We start from the raw sequence: 20,371 nt of genomic DNA, 5'->3' as shown, positions 1-20,371 counted from the left end.
GCCTGCCCCAGCTCCCTCTGGCAGCCAGCATTTGCCCGCCACCCTTGCTAGCTCACACACACTCTGTGGATTCCCTCAGAGAGGGGGAAAGGCACCAAACACTTGCCCAAGTATGTAAACCATGCTGTTGCTCCACTGCAGCTCTCAAATTTGTTTAGTTTATTTTAAGTGCTAACCAATACATTTTCCAGGAAAATGAGACCCCCCTGTCTGGGTCTTCTCATGTCAACTGGCTTCCTTATCTCAGCAGCTTTCCAAAGTAATTAAATCCCTCACACCACTAACCTAGTGAAATACCTCATTTTTGATAGGCGATAACAGCTCCCCTGGCCCATTTTATGCATCTCCCAGTGCTACAACTTCTTGATGCCTGCCTGGGACTATTGCAGCCTAACTTCTATCACCAGGAGTGAGCACAGCCCTTGAAAAGGAGAATGAAAGTGACAGAGAGGTCTGAAAGACAAACACGTCCTCTGTAGGGATGTCACAGTCCCCAGCCTTGCAATACTGTATTCTCAGATGTTAGGGCTGTGTGGCAGTGCCTTGCCCAAGCTAGCACTGGGCACAATCTTCGGAGAATTCAGAGCTCACCAAAACATGTCAGGCCTCTTGGTCAGCGTGCTGTGGAGGAGCACCGTCTCTGTCTTTATCTACCATGCCTCTTTAGCATGTAGGTCATGAGGAGGAAGTAGAGCTGAACCACAGCTCAGCTCTGGAAAGCAGAAGTAAACCCAGCCTTCCACCTCCAGGCAAGCCAGACCTCTCCACCCTTTGTTGTTACCCATCAGCAAGGAGCAGAATTCTCTTTCCTAAAATCGTGGCATCTAACTCCCCTCTGGCAGCCAGCATCCTGCATTTTATCTCCAGCACTGCACACACCACCTTGGCCTTAGAAGAGTACAACTCAAATCTCCAGACCTGATGTAGTCTCTACACCACTACCTTTATTACTTTTAAAGATAGCAGGTCAGTTAGTTACACAACAGGCTACACAGAAGGTACATGTTAGCCAATGCTGCACACATTTAACTGCACACTTCTTGCTGTTTTTATTCCAGCTGCACCATTATATTGGAATGGAGAATCCTTTAGCAAGCTGGATAACAGGGATATCAATACTACTCCTTTCTGACAAGTCCTTTGAGGCACATATAGTGAACTTCACAGGTATAAGACTGTTTTTGCTTGTCACACTGAATGGCTGCGCTCACCTCTGGCACATTCGCAGCTTAGTTTTCTGCTCCTGCTGGAACTCTGAAGATAAATTGGCCATTGAATAAGCACTAAACTTCCAGGTCTGTTGCGTGGGGTTTCCTGCTAAGTGGAATGAGCGTGGCTGCTTTCCTGTGTGCAGTACTCCAGCACTTCTGGTGTTCCAATTTTGCACAAACTTGAATTGACTATTTGGAGACCAACCTGTGAAATCTCAGCACTTACCTTATTCTGATAGGTCCAGTATAAGTAAAAGCCCTTTGGATCCACCCGAAGAATCACAGGAGAAGCATTTGCTGTTTCCTGACCAAAAACAAACAAACAAACAAACAAACACAACACACAAAAGGTTAGCACCTTATGTGACTTGGGGAATCCATCATGGGATGCAAGGTTCTTGGTTAAAATATAGACCCAGTCGGGTGAATCGTCTTCTGATTTATGGAAAGAACCAGATTACTTCAGTACATCTCAAGCGTAACAGTGTGAGGCTACAGAAGCTGATTTCTGCTGAAGCCTGGGTCTCATCTTACACTATGCATTTAGCTAAAATAACTCTTGGGACATTTCTATACAATTAATAGAGAAGGAAGTTCCTGTAGCTGTGACTGTTTCATTTGAACTGCCTTCCCTCCAAGGCACCTACTTTCTTCTGAGCTCCAGAAGGAGCCTAAGCCAAGCATAGATGACATTCGTCTGCGACACCTACCATCTAGATATCTATTTGTGCTAGTTACCTGGGCTCTCTTTACAGTCCATGGGGATCTAGCCAGGAAGAGTTCAAGGAGGGGTCCATCTAATACAACAGATGAGTCTACTTCATGAGGTGATTCTTAAACTCCATGGATTAGATCTAAATGGCCTATAAGATGAACCACATCCTATTTAAACACTCAGAAAGTTAGATAAAAATGATTTGGGGCTGATACAGAACACTGTACACCAGGGCGGAGGCCCTTCCAGATCAGAATGAAGGCATAAACTGCAAAGGAAACAGGCTGCTGCGAGGTTGCATACTTTGCCTCTGAATAATTACGCTGCTTCTGCATTTTTAGTTAAAGGCAACTTCACAGACATTTCCAACACAATGCCCATCCCCATCTCACACCAAGCCTGTGCTAAGAGATGAATTAGCATGAGCTCTTTGGAAACAATGATAAAGAGTGCGTGGTGCCGCTGCTTGCGGCCAGCCCATCTGCTCATTCAGTCTAGCAGGCTCCTGACTGCATTTGACCTCTGGTGGTAGAGATGATAGGATCACAAGGCCTATCAGTCATTTCTGAGAAGGCTTCAAATTCACTTCAGGAAGTTGAAATACTCAGCTAGTGACTTGAAGCCAGTAAAGGAATTTGGAGATTGTATTGGTCATTTGGCCTTGGGTTCTTCAGTTTGCTATTGAACTCATATTTTGCCCTAAAACGTATCTTTATTTCCAGGGACCTCCATTTCCAGATTCATTATACTTCTTGGGCTGTGACCACTACAGTAAACTGCCCATGCCATAATGCATCATATGTTCTTCTTTCACTCCCTGCCTTTCTCATACTATACTAGGGACAATGTTGATCTGCACAGCATCACGCCTATGTTCCCAGAGCTCTCAGCTGGCTCTCTGAACACATGGCTTCATGCCATGAAGAGCAAAAACAGGCACTGTTCTACTGCTACTAAATATTGCGCCAGGTTTCTAGATAAACCTTATCTCCTACAAAGCAGCTTTCTTGAAAATAAGTTGAGGGTGCAATAAGTACTGCCAAAAGGCAGGGGACATGGATGGATCAGGGACATGGATGGCAGTGGGGTGCAGGTATACTCTACTACAGGGTTGGCTCCTTGGCAAAAAAAGGAGATGGTGAATTCCACAGCAGACAGTCCCACAGCCAAACTGGCTGCTGCTCACACTGTGGAATTCGGTTCTAGGACAAAAAAAAAAAAAAAAACAAGCGTTGTCTGTTCCTGTAATGTGGGTTCTGTAATCTTAAATGGATAGAAGACATCTTTGCTTGTACTCAGAAGGTTAAGAGTCATCATGGAGCCAAATCCATACACATCTGTTCCACCTAAGAGTCATCTACTACATTCAACCTTAGATTTTGCAAGGGTTCCCAAGCTGGTTCTCCCTAGTCTGGTTGGCAGCCCCAGCACATTGGATGCTAAACAAGGCCCAGCAGAGTTGCTCCACAGCTCAAGATGTTGCATGCTAACTCAGTGGGGACAGGTCAGAAGAACCCAGCCTAGCCTGGATCCTATTGCACTCTCTAGAGAAGACATTACAAATGCTGGATAAGGTACAAGAAGTTCAGGGCAGGGGGTGGAGTGTGTTTTTGCTTTTCTCGAGAACCTGCTGGGTACAGTGAAGGCCTCAGTGCTACCCAAAACTACAGTGATGTAAGGAGCCAATCTGATCTACCTTCATTCCTTTGCCTCATTTACTGTAGAAAGAGGTCAAACCTGTTACCAACAGCATGGCCAGGTCACTTCAAAGAGTCAGACGATAAAACTAACGCAGGTTCCATGACCCCTGAAGCTCTGTTTTTATTCTGACCCTCCACTGGCAACCCAATTCTGACCCTCCACTAGCAACCCAACAGCCTGGAGCTCTTTCCATTTTCCTTTGCAGCCTGCTGTAACTGTAGAGTAGGAAAGCATGATGAGATGGAGCAATGCGACCAGAACAGACCACCTAAAGGCTTTTCTAATTATTGGACATCAGGTTTGTAAATTCGGTAATTAGAGGAAGCCTTTTCAGGAGTGCTTACAGGTCTGTAAACCTTGGGCAAAAATCCACACGGGACTTGAGCTCCCTCGTTCCTATTTGCTGTTGCAACCACAAACACTTTGTGAGTCTTGGAAGTCCAGCTTAATTCACCCTGGGCTTCAAGGGAACCTGACTAACCCAGGAATTCCCAGTGTATTTAACAACTTCAAGTTTTGGGGAAAGTGATCCCCCTGGACTGAGCTTAGAAAGTCAGCAGCGATTTTTGGAAAAGCTCAGCCTTTGATTAGGTAAGTTTGGCTCCTGTTATCCTCAGAAGCCAAAAGCAAAGCAGCCACAAGTGCAATCCACAGGCGATGGCTCTGCTGGGAAGGAAGGGAGAGCTGCTCTTTCCACCAAAACCTGGTGTCATCTTCCCGTTTATGGAGAGCTAGTGGAATAATTGTCCAGTGATATTCCGACAAGTATACTTCAGCATTCATCCTTCCTGTCAGCAGTATATTACATTACTTTTTCATTTCTTTGTGCTACTGGACCACCCCTGCTTATGCTGCACACAAGCGATCTACCTCCCCCGCATGCACTGCCTTGGGACTTAAAACTCTATTCCAGTTTTACGCCCACAAAAGCAGGCACTAATCCCTCCTGTGTTGCTGTGGGAGGCTCCTTCTAACGAACCTCATTTGCAACACCACATCAAATGCTTTCCCCAGATCTCGGTGAATGATCATAACCTGGCCTGCTCCCTGGCTTACCAAGATTCACGCTCAATGGCACGCAGATCAAACTCCAAACGAGATGGATGGGCAGCTGCCATCGCCTTGCCTGGGCGTGTGGGCATTAGGGGAAATACTCTTTGCCTTCTTAGAAAACGAGGAGGGGAACTATTACACCCAAATTAACTCTTCTGCTGATCCACGCTTTCTTCCCCTCACAACAAAAGGCTGCAAACCAGGCCTTTTGAAGATACAAGAGAACACAGCTGAGGAGAGAATCAGCTTTTTACAGCACCCACCAAGGTTCCAGCACTGCTAAAGCCCAGGCCCCTGGCTGCTCGGCCATTGCACTTTTGGTAGCTCACAGACCCACAAGCCAGGCAGTCGTGAAAGGATATGGCTCGCCCCGATCCCCTCCAGCAGCAGGGCTGTAAGAGGAAGCAACTTGGAATCTGATTGCCTCTCATCTGCAAAGCATGGAGAGCCCATGCAGCAAGTAAACCCTACCCCTCACGCTCCCCAGACATGTCCAAGAGCAGCGTGTGCCTCAGGCCGGGGAGGCTGCCAGGCGGGACTGCCTTCCTGAGGACTGGCTCGCACAGAGAAGCAGGACCCAGGGGTCCTACACCTGCTGAACTGAGACCCAGCAGCACACTCCTTCCTTTACTTCTGGCCACCCCAAGAACGAGAGATGCAGAAGTCACGTCACCAGCTCCCAACATATACGCCCTTCGGTTTTGGCCCTCAACTCTCCTGTTCTCCTCAGTTCACTCTCCCTCCTCAGACATCACTGCTCTCAGGTATGCCAGTGCCACATCCCCCCCCCACTGAATATACACACTCCCAGGCCGCCACAAACCCTGCCCGCAACACACCACCTCCTGCCCCGCCACCATGCTTACAATCTAGAGAAGCAAAAGCCCCAGTACTCACATCATCCCATTTGATGAAGCGCTCGCCCTTGGACAGATACTCCTTCACCTCCGGGGGCTGCAGGACAGGAGTAAGCATTGACATTGTCCCGTAGCTGTGCTCCTCAGCTAAAAGGAGCAATAGGAGTAGCACAGTTTGTTCCTCTTTGGCCCCCTCTCCTCTATCTCTGCCTCTCACATGGCAAGGCTCTCTGCCATCTCCACTGTTGGCATCAGAAAGCAAACAGCCTCTTACATCCCGGCCAAATTTAGGAGGGGCAGTGACAGGCAGGCGAGGACCGACGAATCTGCATTGTAAATCAACAGCTCTCCAAACAAGCACGAGAAGCTCGGCCCAAGGTCACCTAGAGGGAAGCCTGCGATGAGTGGAGATGCCCGCGTGGGCACACATGCACGCACACCGTCTTTCCAGGAGGGACCGACTCCTCGGGGCTGTGCTTGTGAAGCACACGGTTTGTAGCACTTCCGCAACTGAACTTCCTTAAATGTTCTCTTTGACAAAGTGCAGGCATTGCCAGTCGACACTCAAAACTATTTCAGCAGATGTGGTTACAGAACAGCTCAGGGTTTGGCTACAAGCAGACTGCCCCCTTCATGCAAACAGGACAAATACCACGTACAATTTATTCTTTGTTCTGTAGACTCCATTTGTGGGGCCGCTTGCTGCGCTGCCCCGTCTAACCTTTTTCTTTGTTTTACAGGTTCTTCTGAATGTTAGTCTCAAAGCGAGAAGGACCAGCAGGGCAGATGGAAATTTCACAGGCAGATGAAACAAAACCTTCACAAGAGTACTCAGGAACTGCAACATGCTCCAGATTCACTTTGGTCTACTGCAGGTCCTCTGGGAGCCCAGGATAATAAAGATGAGTAAGGTGGGGACTATAACAATGAAACTGCAGGGAAGAGACAGAAAGGGGAACAGAAGGTTAATGGCAAACAGTGCAAAACCAAGTCCCTGCTCCCAAACTTGGAGAAAAGGAATTAAGCGTGGACAGCAGAGGAGAAAAGGAGCTTCTGCTGCCAGAAGTGTACTGGCTAACCACAGGGAGAGTGGCTTGTGTGAAGTACTGAAATGGGAAAGGTTAATTTAAGTCAAAAAGGTAGAGCCATGGAACTAAGTAGAAGTGGAGATAACTGTACTGCACTTGCTGTAATAAGATTTCCATCTGCATAGAAGATGCCAAGGATGAAATCCTACCAGGAAAGTCATAGTGTGGCACTTGCCATTGTTTATAAGGGCAAGGAGACTGTAACAAGTAAAGATACTGTGCAAAGGGAGCTAGCTCCATAATTTTGTCGTGCCTTCCCACCTTCAACTTACCCACTTCAGCAAGGCCAGTTGAAGGTGGATCAGTCATCCTTCCCCAGGCTGTCTGAAGGAATCAGAAGGCATTTTCAAATGTCAGTGGCATGAGGGAGGAGAGAAATTGGAAGGAGATTAAATAGACCTGCAGGAAGTGCTCTAGCTGTAAAAATCAAAGATGGCAGCAATTATCAGACAGATTCATGCTGCAGAAACAGAACGCGGAGCAAACCTCGTATCCTTTGTACTTTTCTTTCAAGAGTTTATCTGCCTGACAAACATGGAATAAGGGAGCGTCTACACTGCCAGCTACCATTGAGTTTTCTGCATTTACCAACGTATTTTGCAAGGCACTGTACTCTAAGGATTGTCTACCAAGCTGAAGGCTGTTAGCTTTATTTTATTATGACAGAGAGTGGAGGTGGCTTACCCATCAGTGTGGTTGCTCAGTGTCAGGGCTGAGACTGAGACGTAGGAAAGCATCACCTCCAGTCTCATAACCAAGGCACGCTTGCAGTATTAAGTTTCTTTGCACGTGTGTCAAAGTTGCATGTGCCGACTGCTCTGGCAGCCAGCTGAGAGAGCAGGGGGCACTGCAGGCCCAGCCATGGCAGCACAACCAAACCCCCCTTCGCAGGGACTGCTGTTACTCCCAAGCAAAGTGGCAGATGACAGTGGCTGCCCAGATCCCAAAGGCTGTGATGGAAGAGCTCAGACATGTCAGCAACAGCCTGTGACTTGGCATAAATTTCAGTGAAACTCCAGGCACTGATGAGTGTTTTTTTTTTCCTCTGTTCTCACAAATAGTGTAGGAACAGACCCTGAGGCTATATAGGTATGTAAAGCCCACAGGAACACAGGAGGCTACAGTGAGGAGTTAAAGTTTTTGCTACTCTCACCTGATCCCTTCTGCAAGGCCAGAGCAGTTCCAGGACTGCTTGTCTTTGACTCAGGGAGCAGCTGTGAAACAGACGAAATTGCTCAGGAGTGCTCCAGTCCTCCCATCCTCTGCAACACAAAGCACTGAAGGCAGGCCTTGGAGAACACAGCTGTGAAGAAGCAAAACGTGGGATGAGCTTTGCCACCAGGTGCTGTCAGAAGTCTGCAGGCAAAATAAGGCAGCCACAGCAACTGATTCCAGTGGCCACCCTGTATTTACCACAAATATAATAACTTCATAAGCAATGTTTGCTTCTTGCCAGAACCAGGGTGCCCCAGAACAGCAGTTTCTCTCCTGCATTCTCTCAGACCTGTACATTTAACAGCTTTCTCTGTCCCATCAACAAACCCGAAGCAAGAACCACGACATGGCTTTACTTGCTTGTCACTCACAGTGAGCTTTCCCTGAAGGATAACATAATAAATAAACACGAAGAAGCAACCAAGCCAGCAGCTGTCTTGAGAGGTTGCTTGGCACTGCAACACCAACTGCCAAGACCCCTGCTTGCATTAAGATGGTCACTACAGCTGAAGCTCACTTCCTTTTGCATAACCCAGGCACCTTATCTCTTATTTCACACTCCTTGCTCTATGTCAGAGCTTCTGCCTCTTGCATGAAGAGACAGCTGATGGAACAGCGATAGAATAAAACAGTCCTGCCCTCTGCTGAAAGCTCTGATATCAGAGCAGGCAGAAGCAACAGCACTTGGAGCAGTATTTATTCTAAGCACCCTCCTGCAAAACCATCACCTGGTCTGTAGCCATCCCACATCCACTGCACCTCCTTTGCTTTCATCCTTTACCTTCACCACTTTACATCCCACCACCTACTACAAGAATTTCAATATCAAACATTTCCCCCACACACACCTCCCCCCGAGACTCTCTTACCTCCTTTGTCCTACCTATTCAGCAGCCTCTACCCCCCACAAAGTACACGCAGAGGCAAGGTAGCCAGCATTACCCTTCAGAGATTTTAAGAGATAAGGTTTGTAGACAATGATTTTAAGACACACTATCTCCTGAACCACCTTGACTGGATGACTCCTCAGTTCTAGCAAATTCCTTTATAACCTCAACCCCAGCCCATTCCTAGCACACCCACTTCTTCTGAAATCTGTAAGAAATCTCTTCCAGCATTGCTCCATTATAATTATACTTTGCAGTGTGCAATACTGTCCTCTGCTGAATGAGCTATGATATTACACACACAGCCTTATAGCATTACCTTCAAACACCAGTAATGAATTCATGGCCAAGCAAAACTGAATTAATCTTACTAGTCCTTTTTCTATTCTGCAGTCTGAGCCACAGGACTCCTGAAAGGCTTTAGGACACCCTTAGGACCACAAAGGCCAACATATCCTCACCATCCCTGGAGATGGGAACTGCTGAGTGTGTGCCAGGATATACTGCCCGTCCTGCTTTCAGCCCAAACCACAAAGGCCAAGGATTCATGACAGCCCTCAGCTGACAGCACAACTCTTCGTCTTGATCTACAACAGCCGTGCTGTCACATCAGAGGGCTGTGGGCTGCTACATCACCGAAAGACAAGTGGTCACAGATGCCACACTGTAAAAGCAGTGAGGTCTTGCGTAAAACAAAAACAAAAACCCATGGCCATGACATGGCCAGATCCAAAACTGAGCAGGCACATGCAGCACTTACACCTACAACTCTGATTGCTTTCTGCAAAATCCCAGACTGCACAGCTGACTGAGTGCTTCCAGCAGAATCACACACAATTTAAGCATCCTATGCACTACTACAATACAAATGTAATCACTGCACAGGGGTGATGGGACCATGCAATTCTGAATTACAACCAAAAGAATAAAACTTCCCAAGACAGGTCATGAACAGAAGAGCAAGAAGGATGAAGAGCAGCAGCATAGTAGGCAAAATGTGTCAATCTTATCTTACCTTGCAGTAACAGAGCAACAAGAATATCTAATTGCCCCCTTTGTTCATCTCCAGTACAGCGTAATGAACAGGAAATCATGATACTGAGGGACAAAGACCCCCCTTTGCTCTTGATCTCAACTTTTTCACTGTACCAGCCCAACTAATTTCAACTTTAAACTGTCTCTTCCCATAGATGTCTGCCGCCTGCCACAGCAGACTCCCAGTCCTGATCGAGACCTTAGTATTGTTGTAACCCTGCTGCCATACTCACATCCTCATTGATTTTGCTTTTCACAGTCAATTAGGTTCTACATCCTGGACGTAGCTCACTCTTCTTCTCATGGTTAGGCATATTTTTTTCCCACTTACATGGTCAGATCCCACAACAGCTATTTCTACCTACACAGGTCAAGTCCAGAAGAGCGCAGCCTCCTTGGGCAGATCACAGAGAACAAGACATTATTTCAGCTGCAACACGGAGAGCTTTGAAGATCAGGGTCAACACCTTAAGTGACACACCACTGAGATATGCTTGTGTCCTGGGAATGGGAGAATATTTTTAAGGTCATCATGCTCATTCTCATCTGAGAAACTATTATTCCTGAAGCATCAGTCTTCGTTGTGGAATAAAGAATGAAAAATTACCTCTGATACACAACAGCTTTTGCTCAAAACGTTCAGGGTGCAAGAAAAACCAAGCTGCAGTGGCATGATGCGTGGTTCTTGCCCCATCCAGACAAGAGCCCAACCAAGAGCCTGGGTGTAGGCTCAGGTACTGACCATGTTTTGGCTCTTCCCCTTCAGTGAGTTCTGAGGCAGCCTCTTAATATTGGATTTCCAGGGTAATGCAACAGATTAGCCTTCGAGGGAGGATTGAATCCACACTTCCCTGAGAGTAAGTACATCTGTGTGTGTAGATTCAGAGAGCTATCAGCACGGTTCACATCAAGCTGAGGCAGGTAACGTGGCCTTCAGACCACAGGTGGCTTTTTGTCATCCAGCACAGACTGGATGACAGTGCAGAGTTCACCTTTGCCTGCTCTCTCCCAGGGAGGTACACCCAGACACATAAGTACTGTCATAGTGATCTCTCAACCCTGCATGAGTTATAAATTTATGTACTTTAAGACAGGACTACAAAGTAGTGCAAGTGCACTGCAAGTTTCATACATCACCTGGACACCTGTGTCCGCATAAGCCCCAATGCACGGACTTTGAAAGGCACTGTCCCAGTGAATCCCATTCAAAAGACTGAGGCTCCCAGTCCAGACTACACCCCAGTACAGCACTGCTCAGGGATGAAAGAATAAAAGACATGCTCTAAGCCTTCTTTGCACTGCCCCTACCAGCTGACTCCAGGTCAAATCAGCCTCAGCCTGCTACCCAAGAACCTGCTTAGTAAGGGTTCTGTGTCACCCAGCCTTCACCTCCCACTATTCCACTCCTTGCCAACAGCCTTTGCAAACTACGTGCCAAATACTTTGCCTCTGAGGTGAAACACTCTCGTGAAACAACGACGTACTCAAGTTGTCTTGCAGCTAAGAATGTATTTTCCATCAGAGGCTGCAAAGCAACAAGCAGGCAGGTCAACAAGCAGGTCTACAGCCTCCACCGTTTTAAGCGAATAGCACAAAAATCAGACTGGCAGGCTTTTCAGGCCAAGGACCACTTTCAGCTCTCAGGTTTCTCACTGACCTCTGCCTGTGTCATTGAGGCTATTGAAAAATCTCAAAAGGCACCACGGCCTTTTGAGAAATAAAGCTGTCTGAAGCTAAAGGGGCAAGAACCCACTCATGCACTGGTCTTTGATAATCATCTGTGGAGGGGATGAGGGTTTTACAGCAGGTACTGAAGAGATGAAGCCTGCTTTTGTTTGCTTTTAAGGAGAGGTTTGCTCTACTGACGCATCATTGCTGGCCACAACCCTGCTGTACGCACAAGTGGATTATTGATGAGGCCCATGCCACTGACTGATGAGCACATGAATACACACATGGCATGGCCATCATATCCTTCCATTGCTCCTCTGAGGGACTCATCTCCCTGCCTTACCAGGAAAGGCCCTTCTTACCTTGCTTATTTGCGCTTTTTACACAGCTTTTCTAGTCCTGACAAGTGCAATCAGCACTACATTTTAAATTACCTCCTTTCTCTCTAGAGGTTAAAAAAAATTATAACTTTTTTTTTGTTATTTCATCACATTTATCTGACAGAGAACAAGCAACATGCAAATACAAAATGACTACAGACTCTTGGAAGAGAGCTCTCTAGGAAACTTTTAACATCAGCTCTGACCCAGGCCACCTGTTAGTACTCAGCACGTACACCACTGGGTTAGATGTCAGGGTTGATTTCATCCTGCAGTCCACAATTTGTGGTCTTTAAGGTCTGGGTAAATGAGCCACAGTTGGTCCCCAGGATTACATGACCTGTGTAGTATTTTCCAGCTGATAACGATGCATAGTGGTCTGTAGGAAATCGTGTAATAACACTGTACCATAACCAAAATGACTTGGACACCTCTGTTGGCAGCGTACACATCCAGATGAGTGGATACTGTCAAACTATTGGATCTGGAATAAATATTTTCCTGAGCAGAATAGCCAGTGGTTTGTAACACAAGGTTTATCTGAAGAAAACAGCAGTAATACAGAACCCAGCTTAGGCTCATTACCAACAAGTCTTCCCCTTTTTCACAGGTGTACAACACAGCAGGACAGAGACTTCTGATGCTGATTTTTGTGCTTCCTGCCCCTGGAAGCATCAGAACAGTCACTCTCCTAAGACTTTACAGCTCCATTTCCAGTCACAGCCTGAACCAGGATGACACAAGCGTGAAATCAGTAAGATGTAATGAAAAAGAGTGCAGCTCCAGAAAAAGCTGCTATTTTAATTCACTCAGTGTAGTCTTCTCCCTTGCACAGGGTTATCAATAGAAGTCCAGCACATTTTCCTTATTCAGCTGCTGGAGCCCAGCACACAGAAACAAAGGAAGTCAAAAAGCTAACGGCTGCTTCTGAACGTTTCCACAAGCAAATGCTCCCTGATTTCACAGTAGTTTTATCACATTCAGAGCTACATTATTTTAAGTAGGGTGAAAATCCATGCTAACCCCATATATGAAAGCATTTATGTGGATCTTTAAAACAGTTAAAACTTCACATTGCCTTAGTGTAACTCGGCAAGGACCCGAACTTAAGCTAAGGCGAATTGACTGTGAAGAATGCACAAGCTGTTTGGTCTAAACCAAGAGCTTGGCTGCATTAAGTTCTGGCCCTAAAGAGGGCCAGACATAGCCCTGGAGCAATCAAGCACCAACGAACTAGTGAAAAAGCACCCTTCTCTATTCTGGGAGAACATCTATACTGGATTGAAGCAGCTGTAACCCATGCTAAGCCAGCATCATTTTAGATTCATGTCCGCAACATGAGATTACAGATATGGATTTCCTAGAAAATCCTGTTCCAGTGCTTGTAGGGGCAATCAAAAGTCAGTGCAACTCCGAATAAAGTATTGTCATTCTGCAAACATTATAGGCTGCATTTTCAGAGAAGCTCTGCCAGGGGTCTGCCACACATACACGTGTGCAAATAATATAAACATATTTGTATGTCTGTGTGTATCAGGGAGAAAAAACATACATACTTATTCTCCACACAAAGGTGGATAAGTTCAGCTTCTTTGGACAAACCATGAAAATCAGAGGAAAAGATCCACAGTCAGGTTACATGGCCCTTAATCACTTTCCTACTGCTTGAAAAATGGTGATTATTTTCGAAATGCAGCCCAAAGAACTGCATTCGGATGCTAAGTCTGTGTGGGTGTATGCACACATACACATTTCCTCCTGGCAATAAGCAGCACTGATTTGTGACTCTAGATTCCTGCAGAGATTGTGTTTATAGTCACAACCTATACAGACAGCACAAGTTCACACCCAAAGAGATTTTATTTAAAAAAAAAAAAAGAACAAGAAAAGAAAAGAAAAAAAAATCCCTCTCTTAGTGCCCCCATACTTGGTGAAATGAGTGCAACTTTTCCCTCCACAACTCCATTTGTGAAACCTACAGCTCAGAGTGCTGGGAACCCCTGGGACTAGAGCTTAACATTCAAGCAAATGGTGGAGTTTCTTATTCTGGTGAATGCCCAGGGCACTGTCAAGCCACCCTTGTCAGCCTTTTTTTCAGTTTCAGAAATGTGTCGTGAAAACAACAAGCCAAAGAGAATTCATGTTATCTTGGAGAACTCCCATGCCGTCAGAAAGCTCTCTGAGTTCTGTATCCACTTGACAGTAAATTAAACAAAAGCAGAGCTTCTGCAGTTTTTTGAGCACCTGTTATAAAGCTAGCCAAGCAGCTCTCCCCACACCAGAGCCTGAACCATCATCTACTCACAGGAGTTTCTAAGCATTAAAAACAAAACAATGAATCTTTTTCAGACATACCTTTTCCCATAAATCTAGAGTGTTTTCCCACAGCATGTTCACTGTTCAAAGCTCTCCTACAAGCAGGACATCGTCTTTATGGTACATAGATGACAGAATAAGACAGCTCACCAGATTGATGACATGAGGTTGAACTGTTGGTGCACCACTGCCCTGAGCTACCAGGAGCTTTTTGCCCAGGGCCCCTACCCTGAGCAAAACCAGATCTCACTGTTATATCTCAAATCCAGCATCACTTTTACAATCTTTCCCACCCATCTCATAACCTCTGCAGATTGCTTTCCAAGTCAGTGCAAGACAGTGGGTTGTGCAAACTTACTACAGCTAAATCAGAAGGTGAAGGAATTAAAAGAACATCCCCAGCCTCCCCCCAGTCTGTTACTGGATTAACAAGAGAGAGAAGTAGCACCTTCCTACATAAGACAGAAGATTTTGAAGTGTGGTAGGAAAAATGCCAGAGAGGAACAGAATCAGATTCCCTGCAGGCTTCAAACGAGATGGGAACAACAGTGTAAAATCAGGCTTACTTCCTTTAGAAGAGTGGACAGCTGAGTCCGAAAGACTGCCCCCTAACAAGGGCAGAGACGTTCAGCATGACAGAAGGCTCAAGCCTAGCAAAGTATTTGCTCAAGAACTTCAGCCAAGAAAGAGGTGGATTTAAACATATCTATTCTGTCCTTTAAACAGTCGCAGGCTTCATCTGTCTCTCCCCTTCTCAACTCACAAATGTGACCAAGAACACTGTATAACAACACTACGTCCTTACAACCAATAAAAGGTCTGTAATCTACCTGCAGAAGTCACGCTGATAGGGGCAGGCACCAAGAACAAAAACCAGGGCTAGAGTTCAGAAGAGGGATTGGACAGTGTCATGGTACTGAATTATTATTTTTTTGAGTTACGCAAGCTAGCATAAGTGCAGTGACCAAGACGCACACCTCCCAGAGCAAGCTGATCATTTGTAGGGTGTCACATCCAACTGCCTCCCAAGGACTGAGCACGGGAAGGGAAGGCAGAAGAGCTTCTTCATTAAACCAAAAGCACAGGAACAATGGGACCGTAGGAAGCCCTGCAGCCCATCCCTTGTCCCAAGGCAGGATCAGCTGTGACTTATCAGCACTGACAGACATTAACTCAGAGAGCTTCAGGAGGCCTCCATTAACAGCGGAGGCTCAACAACCTCCCAGGCAATCCACTCCAGTGCTCCACTGCTCTCAGAAACAAGGTCTGTACAGAGGTAATTTCTTAGGCCAATGATCTTCCCATAATTAAGTCTTCTCTGTCCTGAAGCACTAGATGCTATCCGCTGACTCTGAGCATTGAAAATCAATAATACAAGTTTATTTAGCTACATCCTTCCGGGGCCCTTGTAGAGCAAACACTCATCCCACTGCAACAGGCAGCTGCAGAACTCAAGCACTGCTGTTCAGTTGGGGGGGTGGAGCACCTAATCTTCAATAATAGGTTTTGACACTGGGATTTTCAACTAAACACAGGCATAGGGCAGTGAGTAGCAGACTCATAAGAAGATGAGTCTCCCAGAGGACCCTCAGACATGCAAAGTAAAAAATTAGAGGAGCTTTTACACAATCAGACCCTGAAGGGTACAGCGTCTGAACCGGCTTGGGACAAAGGCTGGATGTCCAAGGGCTACACAGCTCTCCTCTGCTGGCAGGTCCAGTCACAGGGTGCACCACACGCCCTTCATTCCCCTCAGGAAAGTGATCCCTCTTGTGTTCTCAAGGCAAAATCTCAGAGAGGACTAATTTGCAAGTTTCATCTAGTCTGATGCATTCATTGACTTCACAAGACCTCTCTGTGCTCTACCCCCAGAGCTCTATTTCTGCACCACAGGAGGCTGTTTGATGCACAGTTTGGCATTTTTGCTGAAACCCAGAGGACAAAGAATATATCTTTATTGCAGCCCTGGCTTCCTGGCTCTCATTTGCCTTTAAAGCAGTTGTTAGCAAGGAGCTAAGTTTAGGAACAGAAGGCACATGCCTTCTGGCAGCTGCCTGTACTTGAACAAAAGGACCTGGAGAGAAACTCACACCCATTTCTTCACAGCAAAAAGAAAGGCTCGCCCCCTGATTACAGCAAAAGCCAACAAGAATTAGTACTTTACCAACACATCTCTTGTCTTATTCAGAGCAGAGGCAGCAGAGGGCTTGGCAGAGAGGAGAGTGCCTTAAGAACACTGATTTTCTTTGATACTGTGGTGAAATTATGAAGGCTAAGTCTTCACTGCAACCCAAAGGCACATCATGCCCTAAATAAGCAACGAATAAATGCAGCGGGGAGATGAAGACACCAGGTTCAAGGCACGATCTCAAGAGCAACACAGTTCAGTTTTAAAACTGCATATCCATAGTCCTGAAGAGTGAAGGAAGAGGAGCAAAAGAGGTGAGAAGGCAGGAAAGAATAACATGCTGAGCTGTCTATTGCCCCAGCTTCTAGCTGAAGCAGCTTCAGTTGCTCCTAGAATCTACATTCAAGAGGTACATGGTGTAGTTGGATCCCAATCACACTACACAGTACCTTTGCTGGGACTGCTTCTACAACTCCACAGCACATCCTTAGCAAATCTAGTCTGCCAAGATCTCCATTGATGGAAGAGGAGCACTATTAACTATTAGATTTAAAAACTGACTTTCAATGAGCAGAGGAGGAAAAAAAAAAACCACCAGTGAAAAAGCCACAAATATTTGCACAGATTAAAAATTTGTTTCCTTCCCAGGAGAGGGGAATCTGACTGTGGGGATATAAGACTAAAGCATGCAGCTGTAACCACTCATTAGTACATTGGCCCCTACCAGCTCGTTGTTACATTCAGTCCCTTTGTTTCTTGTATCAACCTGCTGACTCGTTTAAACATCTTTTTTTCTAAAAAAAAAACCAAAAACCCACAAACAAACAAAGTCAACATACTATACATTGGAATAACTAGCAACACCAACTCTCAATTTTGTCTGCCAACTTCTAGACATTACAACAGGTTTAAAGTTAAATAATAAGGAATGATATAAGATCTTCAAGGACAGATTTAAAATGCAAGATAACAACATGGACTAGACAAGCAGCATGCAAAAAACTGTCAGGGTCTCCAAAAGCAGCTAGCAGCATCACACCCTTTAGCCCTTCCCTCCACACAGGAGCAGGGTGTGTATACAGAACATCCCATGACTGCATAGCAGCTCTCCCTCCCCAAAAGCAGATCAGCCAAGGAGATAAAAACATATACTACAGCCAGGCAGCTGCACTGTTACCAAAATCAGCACACCTTGATGGACTGTTTAGAGCCCCAGATTCCTTCACCCTTCTAAGAACAATCAGCCAGAGCCATCCAGTGTCCCTTAACGAGGTGTTTCATAGCCCCTTTCAGAAGGCTCCCCTTGCTGCTGGACACTGCCATGCCCACCTTATGGTTACGAGAAACCATAACCAGGTTAATGAGGAAAGCGCTGGGAGTCAGCAGGTACAGATTGTCACTACAATGCCACCCTTACGCATGCATGCAATAGAGCTTTTAGTTAATGCAATCCACATTTGGCAAGAACTCTAATTGCTTTGAAATTACTCCATCTTAATCCTTATCCCCAATAGTCTTCCTCAGAGCTGCAAGTTCCTTGCTTCTTTCCTACAAAAAGCTGGAGGTTTTCCCCTTCTCTCACAGCCCTCCAGCTTTTATCTTGTTATTAAAGGGAAAAGCAGAATGCTATAGTAAACTCAAAACTCACTCATTCCCTTCCTCTGAGGTCTTTCTGGGTGATGGTCTTCTCTTCAGCTGCCATAAGCCTCTTTTACAACTGCAACTCCTTGTAGACAAAAGGATTTCAGGTGCATCACACCTGGCTACCCCAAGATTGATGGGAGGGAAGAAAAGACAATGATTATAAAAAGCACAATGTAACCCTTTGAGAAGTAAACATCTTGCACCGTAAAGGGAAAAAGAAGAAGAAGAAGAAAAAAAAAAGAAAAAAAAAAAAGCTAATCCATACCCTGGAACAGCATTTCAGCTGCCTTCAGAATAAGCTGATAAAATGTTTTTGTGGGGAAATAACACGCAGAGAGCAAGGTCAACCCAAATCTCACCAGCTGTAACTCCACTTTGGATTATTTCAGCAAGTTTGGTGTCAGCCCAACCAGAATGGCACTAAAACAGCCTCTCCAAAAACTGCTGACTTGTCTCAGGAACAGCACAGCCAGCAGGAGCAGGGAGGTGATCGTCCCCCTGTACTCTGCTCTGGCGAGGCCGCACCTTGAGTGCTGTGTTCAGTTTTGGGCCCCTCAGCACAAGAAGGACATCGAGGCCCTGGAGCGTACCCAGAGAAGGGCTGTGAGGCTGGTGAAGGAGCACAAGTCCTGTGAGGAGCGGCTGAGGGAACTGGGGGCGTTTAGTCTGGAGAAGAAGAGGCTCAGGGGAGACCTTATTGCTCTGTACAGCTACCTGAAAGGAAGGTGTGGGGAGCTGGGGGTCAGCCTCTTCTCACAGATAACTAGTAATAGGACTAGAGGGAATGGCCTCAAGTTGTGCCAGGGGAGGTTCAGGTTAAATTAAGAGACATTTCTTCTCAGAAAGAGCAGTCAGGCATTGGGACAGGTTGCCCGCGGACGTGGTGGAGTCACCATCCCTGGGGGCGTTTAAGGAAAGGTTGGACCTGGTGCTTAGGGACGTGGGTTAGTGGGGAAATTGATGGTAGGGGTGTGGTTAGACCAGATGATCTTGGAGGGCTTTTCCAGCTTTAATGACTCTACAATTAACAGCATCACAGCATTGCCTGGGGGGGGCAGCACCCACCCCAACAGCCACCCCATAGCGCTGTTTCCCCAAAACACCCCCACGCTCCCCCAGCACCAAAGCCCCCCTGAGGGGGGGGGGGTCAGCAGGCACGGAGGAGGTGGCCATCAGCCCTTTAAGCTCAGCCCCCCCAAACCCCCGCTCCCTCCTCCCCTTCCTGCGGGCGGTGCCGCCGCTTTTAGGGCCGCCCCGCGGCGGCTGCCGGAGCCGGCCGAGCAGCGCGGGCACGGGGCGGCGGCAGCGCCATGTCCTGAGGGGAGGAAGAAGAAGAGGAGGAGGCGGCGGCGGCGGCCGGCGGCTTAGAGTCCCCACCACGGAGGGGTCGGTGGAGCAGCGGGCCAAGGGCCGGGCCCCCATGAAGGAGAAGGAGGCCGGGGCGGAGCGGGGCAAGCCCGCCACCTACACCGGGGACAAGAAGGCGCGCATGGCGGCCAAAACCAACAAGAAGTGGGTGCGCCTGGCCACCGTGCTGGCCTACGTGCTGTCCGTCTCGCTGGCCGCCATCGTCCTCGCCGTCTACTACAGCCTCATCTGGCAGCCGGTGCGCGGCGGCGCCGGCCCCGCCGCCAACTCCTCCTCGCAGCCCCACGCTTCCCCGCCGCCCAGCTCCGGCCCCGGCTCCGCCGCCCCGCGGCCTCTCGCGGCCACGCAGGAGGCAGCGGCGCGGGGCGGCCTCGCCCAGGCGGGGGGAGGCCTGGAGGAGCCACCGCCACCCCCGACCGATGCTGCTGCTGCTGCTTCTGCCGCCCCCACGTCGCCTCCTGCCGGCCCTGCCAAGGACCCCGCGTTGCCGCCGGGGTCGCACGGAGGCGGCGCCCCCCCCTGAGGAGCCCCCGCCGAGGCTGCCCGGGGTGGGGGCGCTGGAGGCTGACCGCTGGAGGACGGTGGCTGCGGGACATCCTTCTCTCCCCCCTCCCCGAAATTGGTCCTCCGAAGATGGTGGGGGGGGGGGGTTCGTGGCTTCGTTCTGGGCTGGCTTCTCCCTCCGAACCCGCGTTGGACTCGCGCGCTGCTGGCGCCCGGCTGTTACCGTGAGAGGATGCCGGTGGTGCCCGAAGTCTGTCGCTGTTGGCAGGACCAGCCGGGAACAAAATGGTTTTAGAGGCTGTAACCCGTTGTTTAAGTACCAAGTTTTGTTTAGCCAATGAGCATAAACTTATTTAAAAAGATGTGAAGAGGTAAATTGACTTGTTTACTATATTAAAATATTTTCCCAATATGAAAGTCTCTGTAACACAGCATGTTCTCTTTGGCGATGGGCTGGGGGGGGAGGATGGGGATGAGTGGAAGGACTCTGGGTAGCAAAAACGACTTGCCTGCTGCGACGGGCAGCTCTGACATACCGTGTTGTTGCTTTTATTTGTCGTTGGTCTCCTTAGGAGAAACCTCCGCGTGTGCCCAGCTC

The 20,371-nt window shown here is 47.6% G+C and overlaps 2 protein-coding genes across 5 annotated transcripts in view; one reads left to right on the top strand and one right to left on the bottom strand.

The window, feature by feature from the left end:
- PLCB2 (phospholipase C beta 2) overlaps window positions 1-18,020 on the bottom strand; it is a 62,989-nt gene extending 44,969 nt beyond the window's left edge. For 2 of the 4 annotated variants that reach the window (XM_080593752.1, XM_080593755.1), the window contains exons 1-5: window positions 17,906-18,020; window positions 7,779-7,928; window positions 6,898-6,949; window positions 5,578-6,469; window positions 1,438-1,515 (exon numbers count right to left, since the gene is read on the bottom strand). In XM_080593752.1, coding sequence (XP_080449878.1) covers window positions 1,438-1,515; window positions 5,578-5,661 — 162 coding nt within the window. In that variant the 5' untranslated portion in view covers window positions 5,662-6,469; window positions 6,898-6,949; window positions 7,779-7,928; window positions 17,906-18,020. Of the gene's footprint in view, window positions 1-1,437; window positions 1,516-5,577; window positions 6,470-6,897; window positions 7,043-7,778; window positions 7,929-17,905 lie in introns of all 4 variants that reach the window. The other 2 variants (XM_080593753.1, XM_080593754.1) reach the window with 2 other exon arrangements.
- A 1,096-nt stretch (window positions 18,021-19,116) lies between these two features.
- Window positions 19,117-20,190, top strand: INAFM2 (InaF motif containing 2). The gene has a single exon (XM_080593781.1). The coding sequence runs from the start codon at window positions 19,322-19,324 to the stop codon at window positions 19,790-19,792; it is 471 nt and encodes a 156-aa protein (XP_080449907.1). The 5' UTR covers window positions 19,117-19,321; the 3' UTR covers window positions 19,793-20,190.
- The last annotated feature ends 181 nt before the right edge of the window (window positions 20,191-20,371 follow it).

The sequence above is a fragment of the Anser brachyrhynchus genome (assembly GCF_964034855.1).
Source record: "Anser brachyrhynchus genome assembly, chromosome: 5".
Taxonomy (NCBI): domain Eukaryota; kingdom Metazoa; phylum Chordata; class Aves; order Anseriformes; family Anatidae; genus Anser; species Anser brachyrhynchus.
Note: the sequence above shows the minus strand (reverse complement) of the source record. Positions and strands in the feature narration are given on the sequence as shown.

Excerpts from the sequence above, each read along its gene's own strand:
- INAFM2 (XM_080593781.1), top strand. The coding sequence starts at position 19,322 with ATGAAGGAGAAGGAGGCCGGGGCGGAGCGGGGCAAGCCCGCCACCTAC.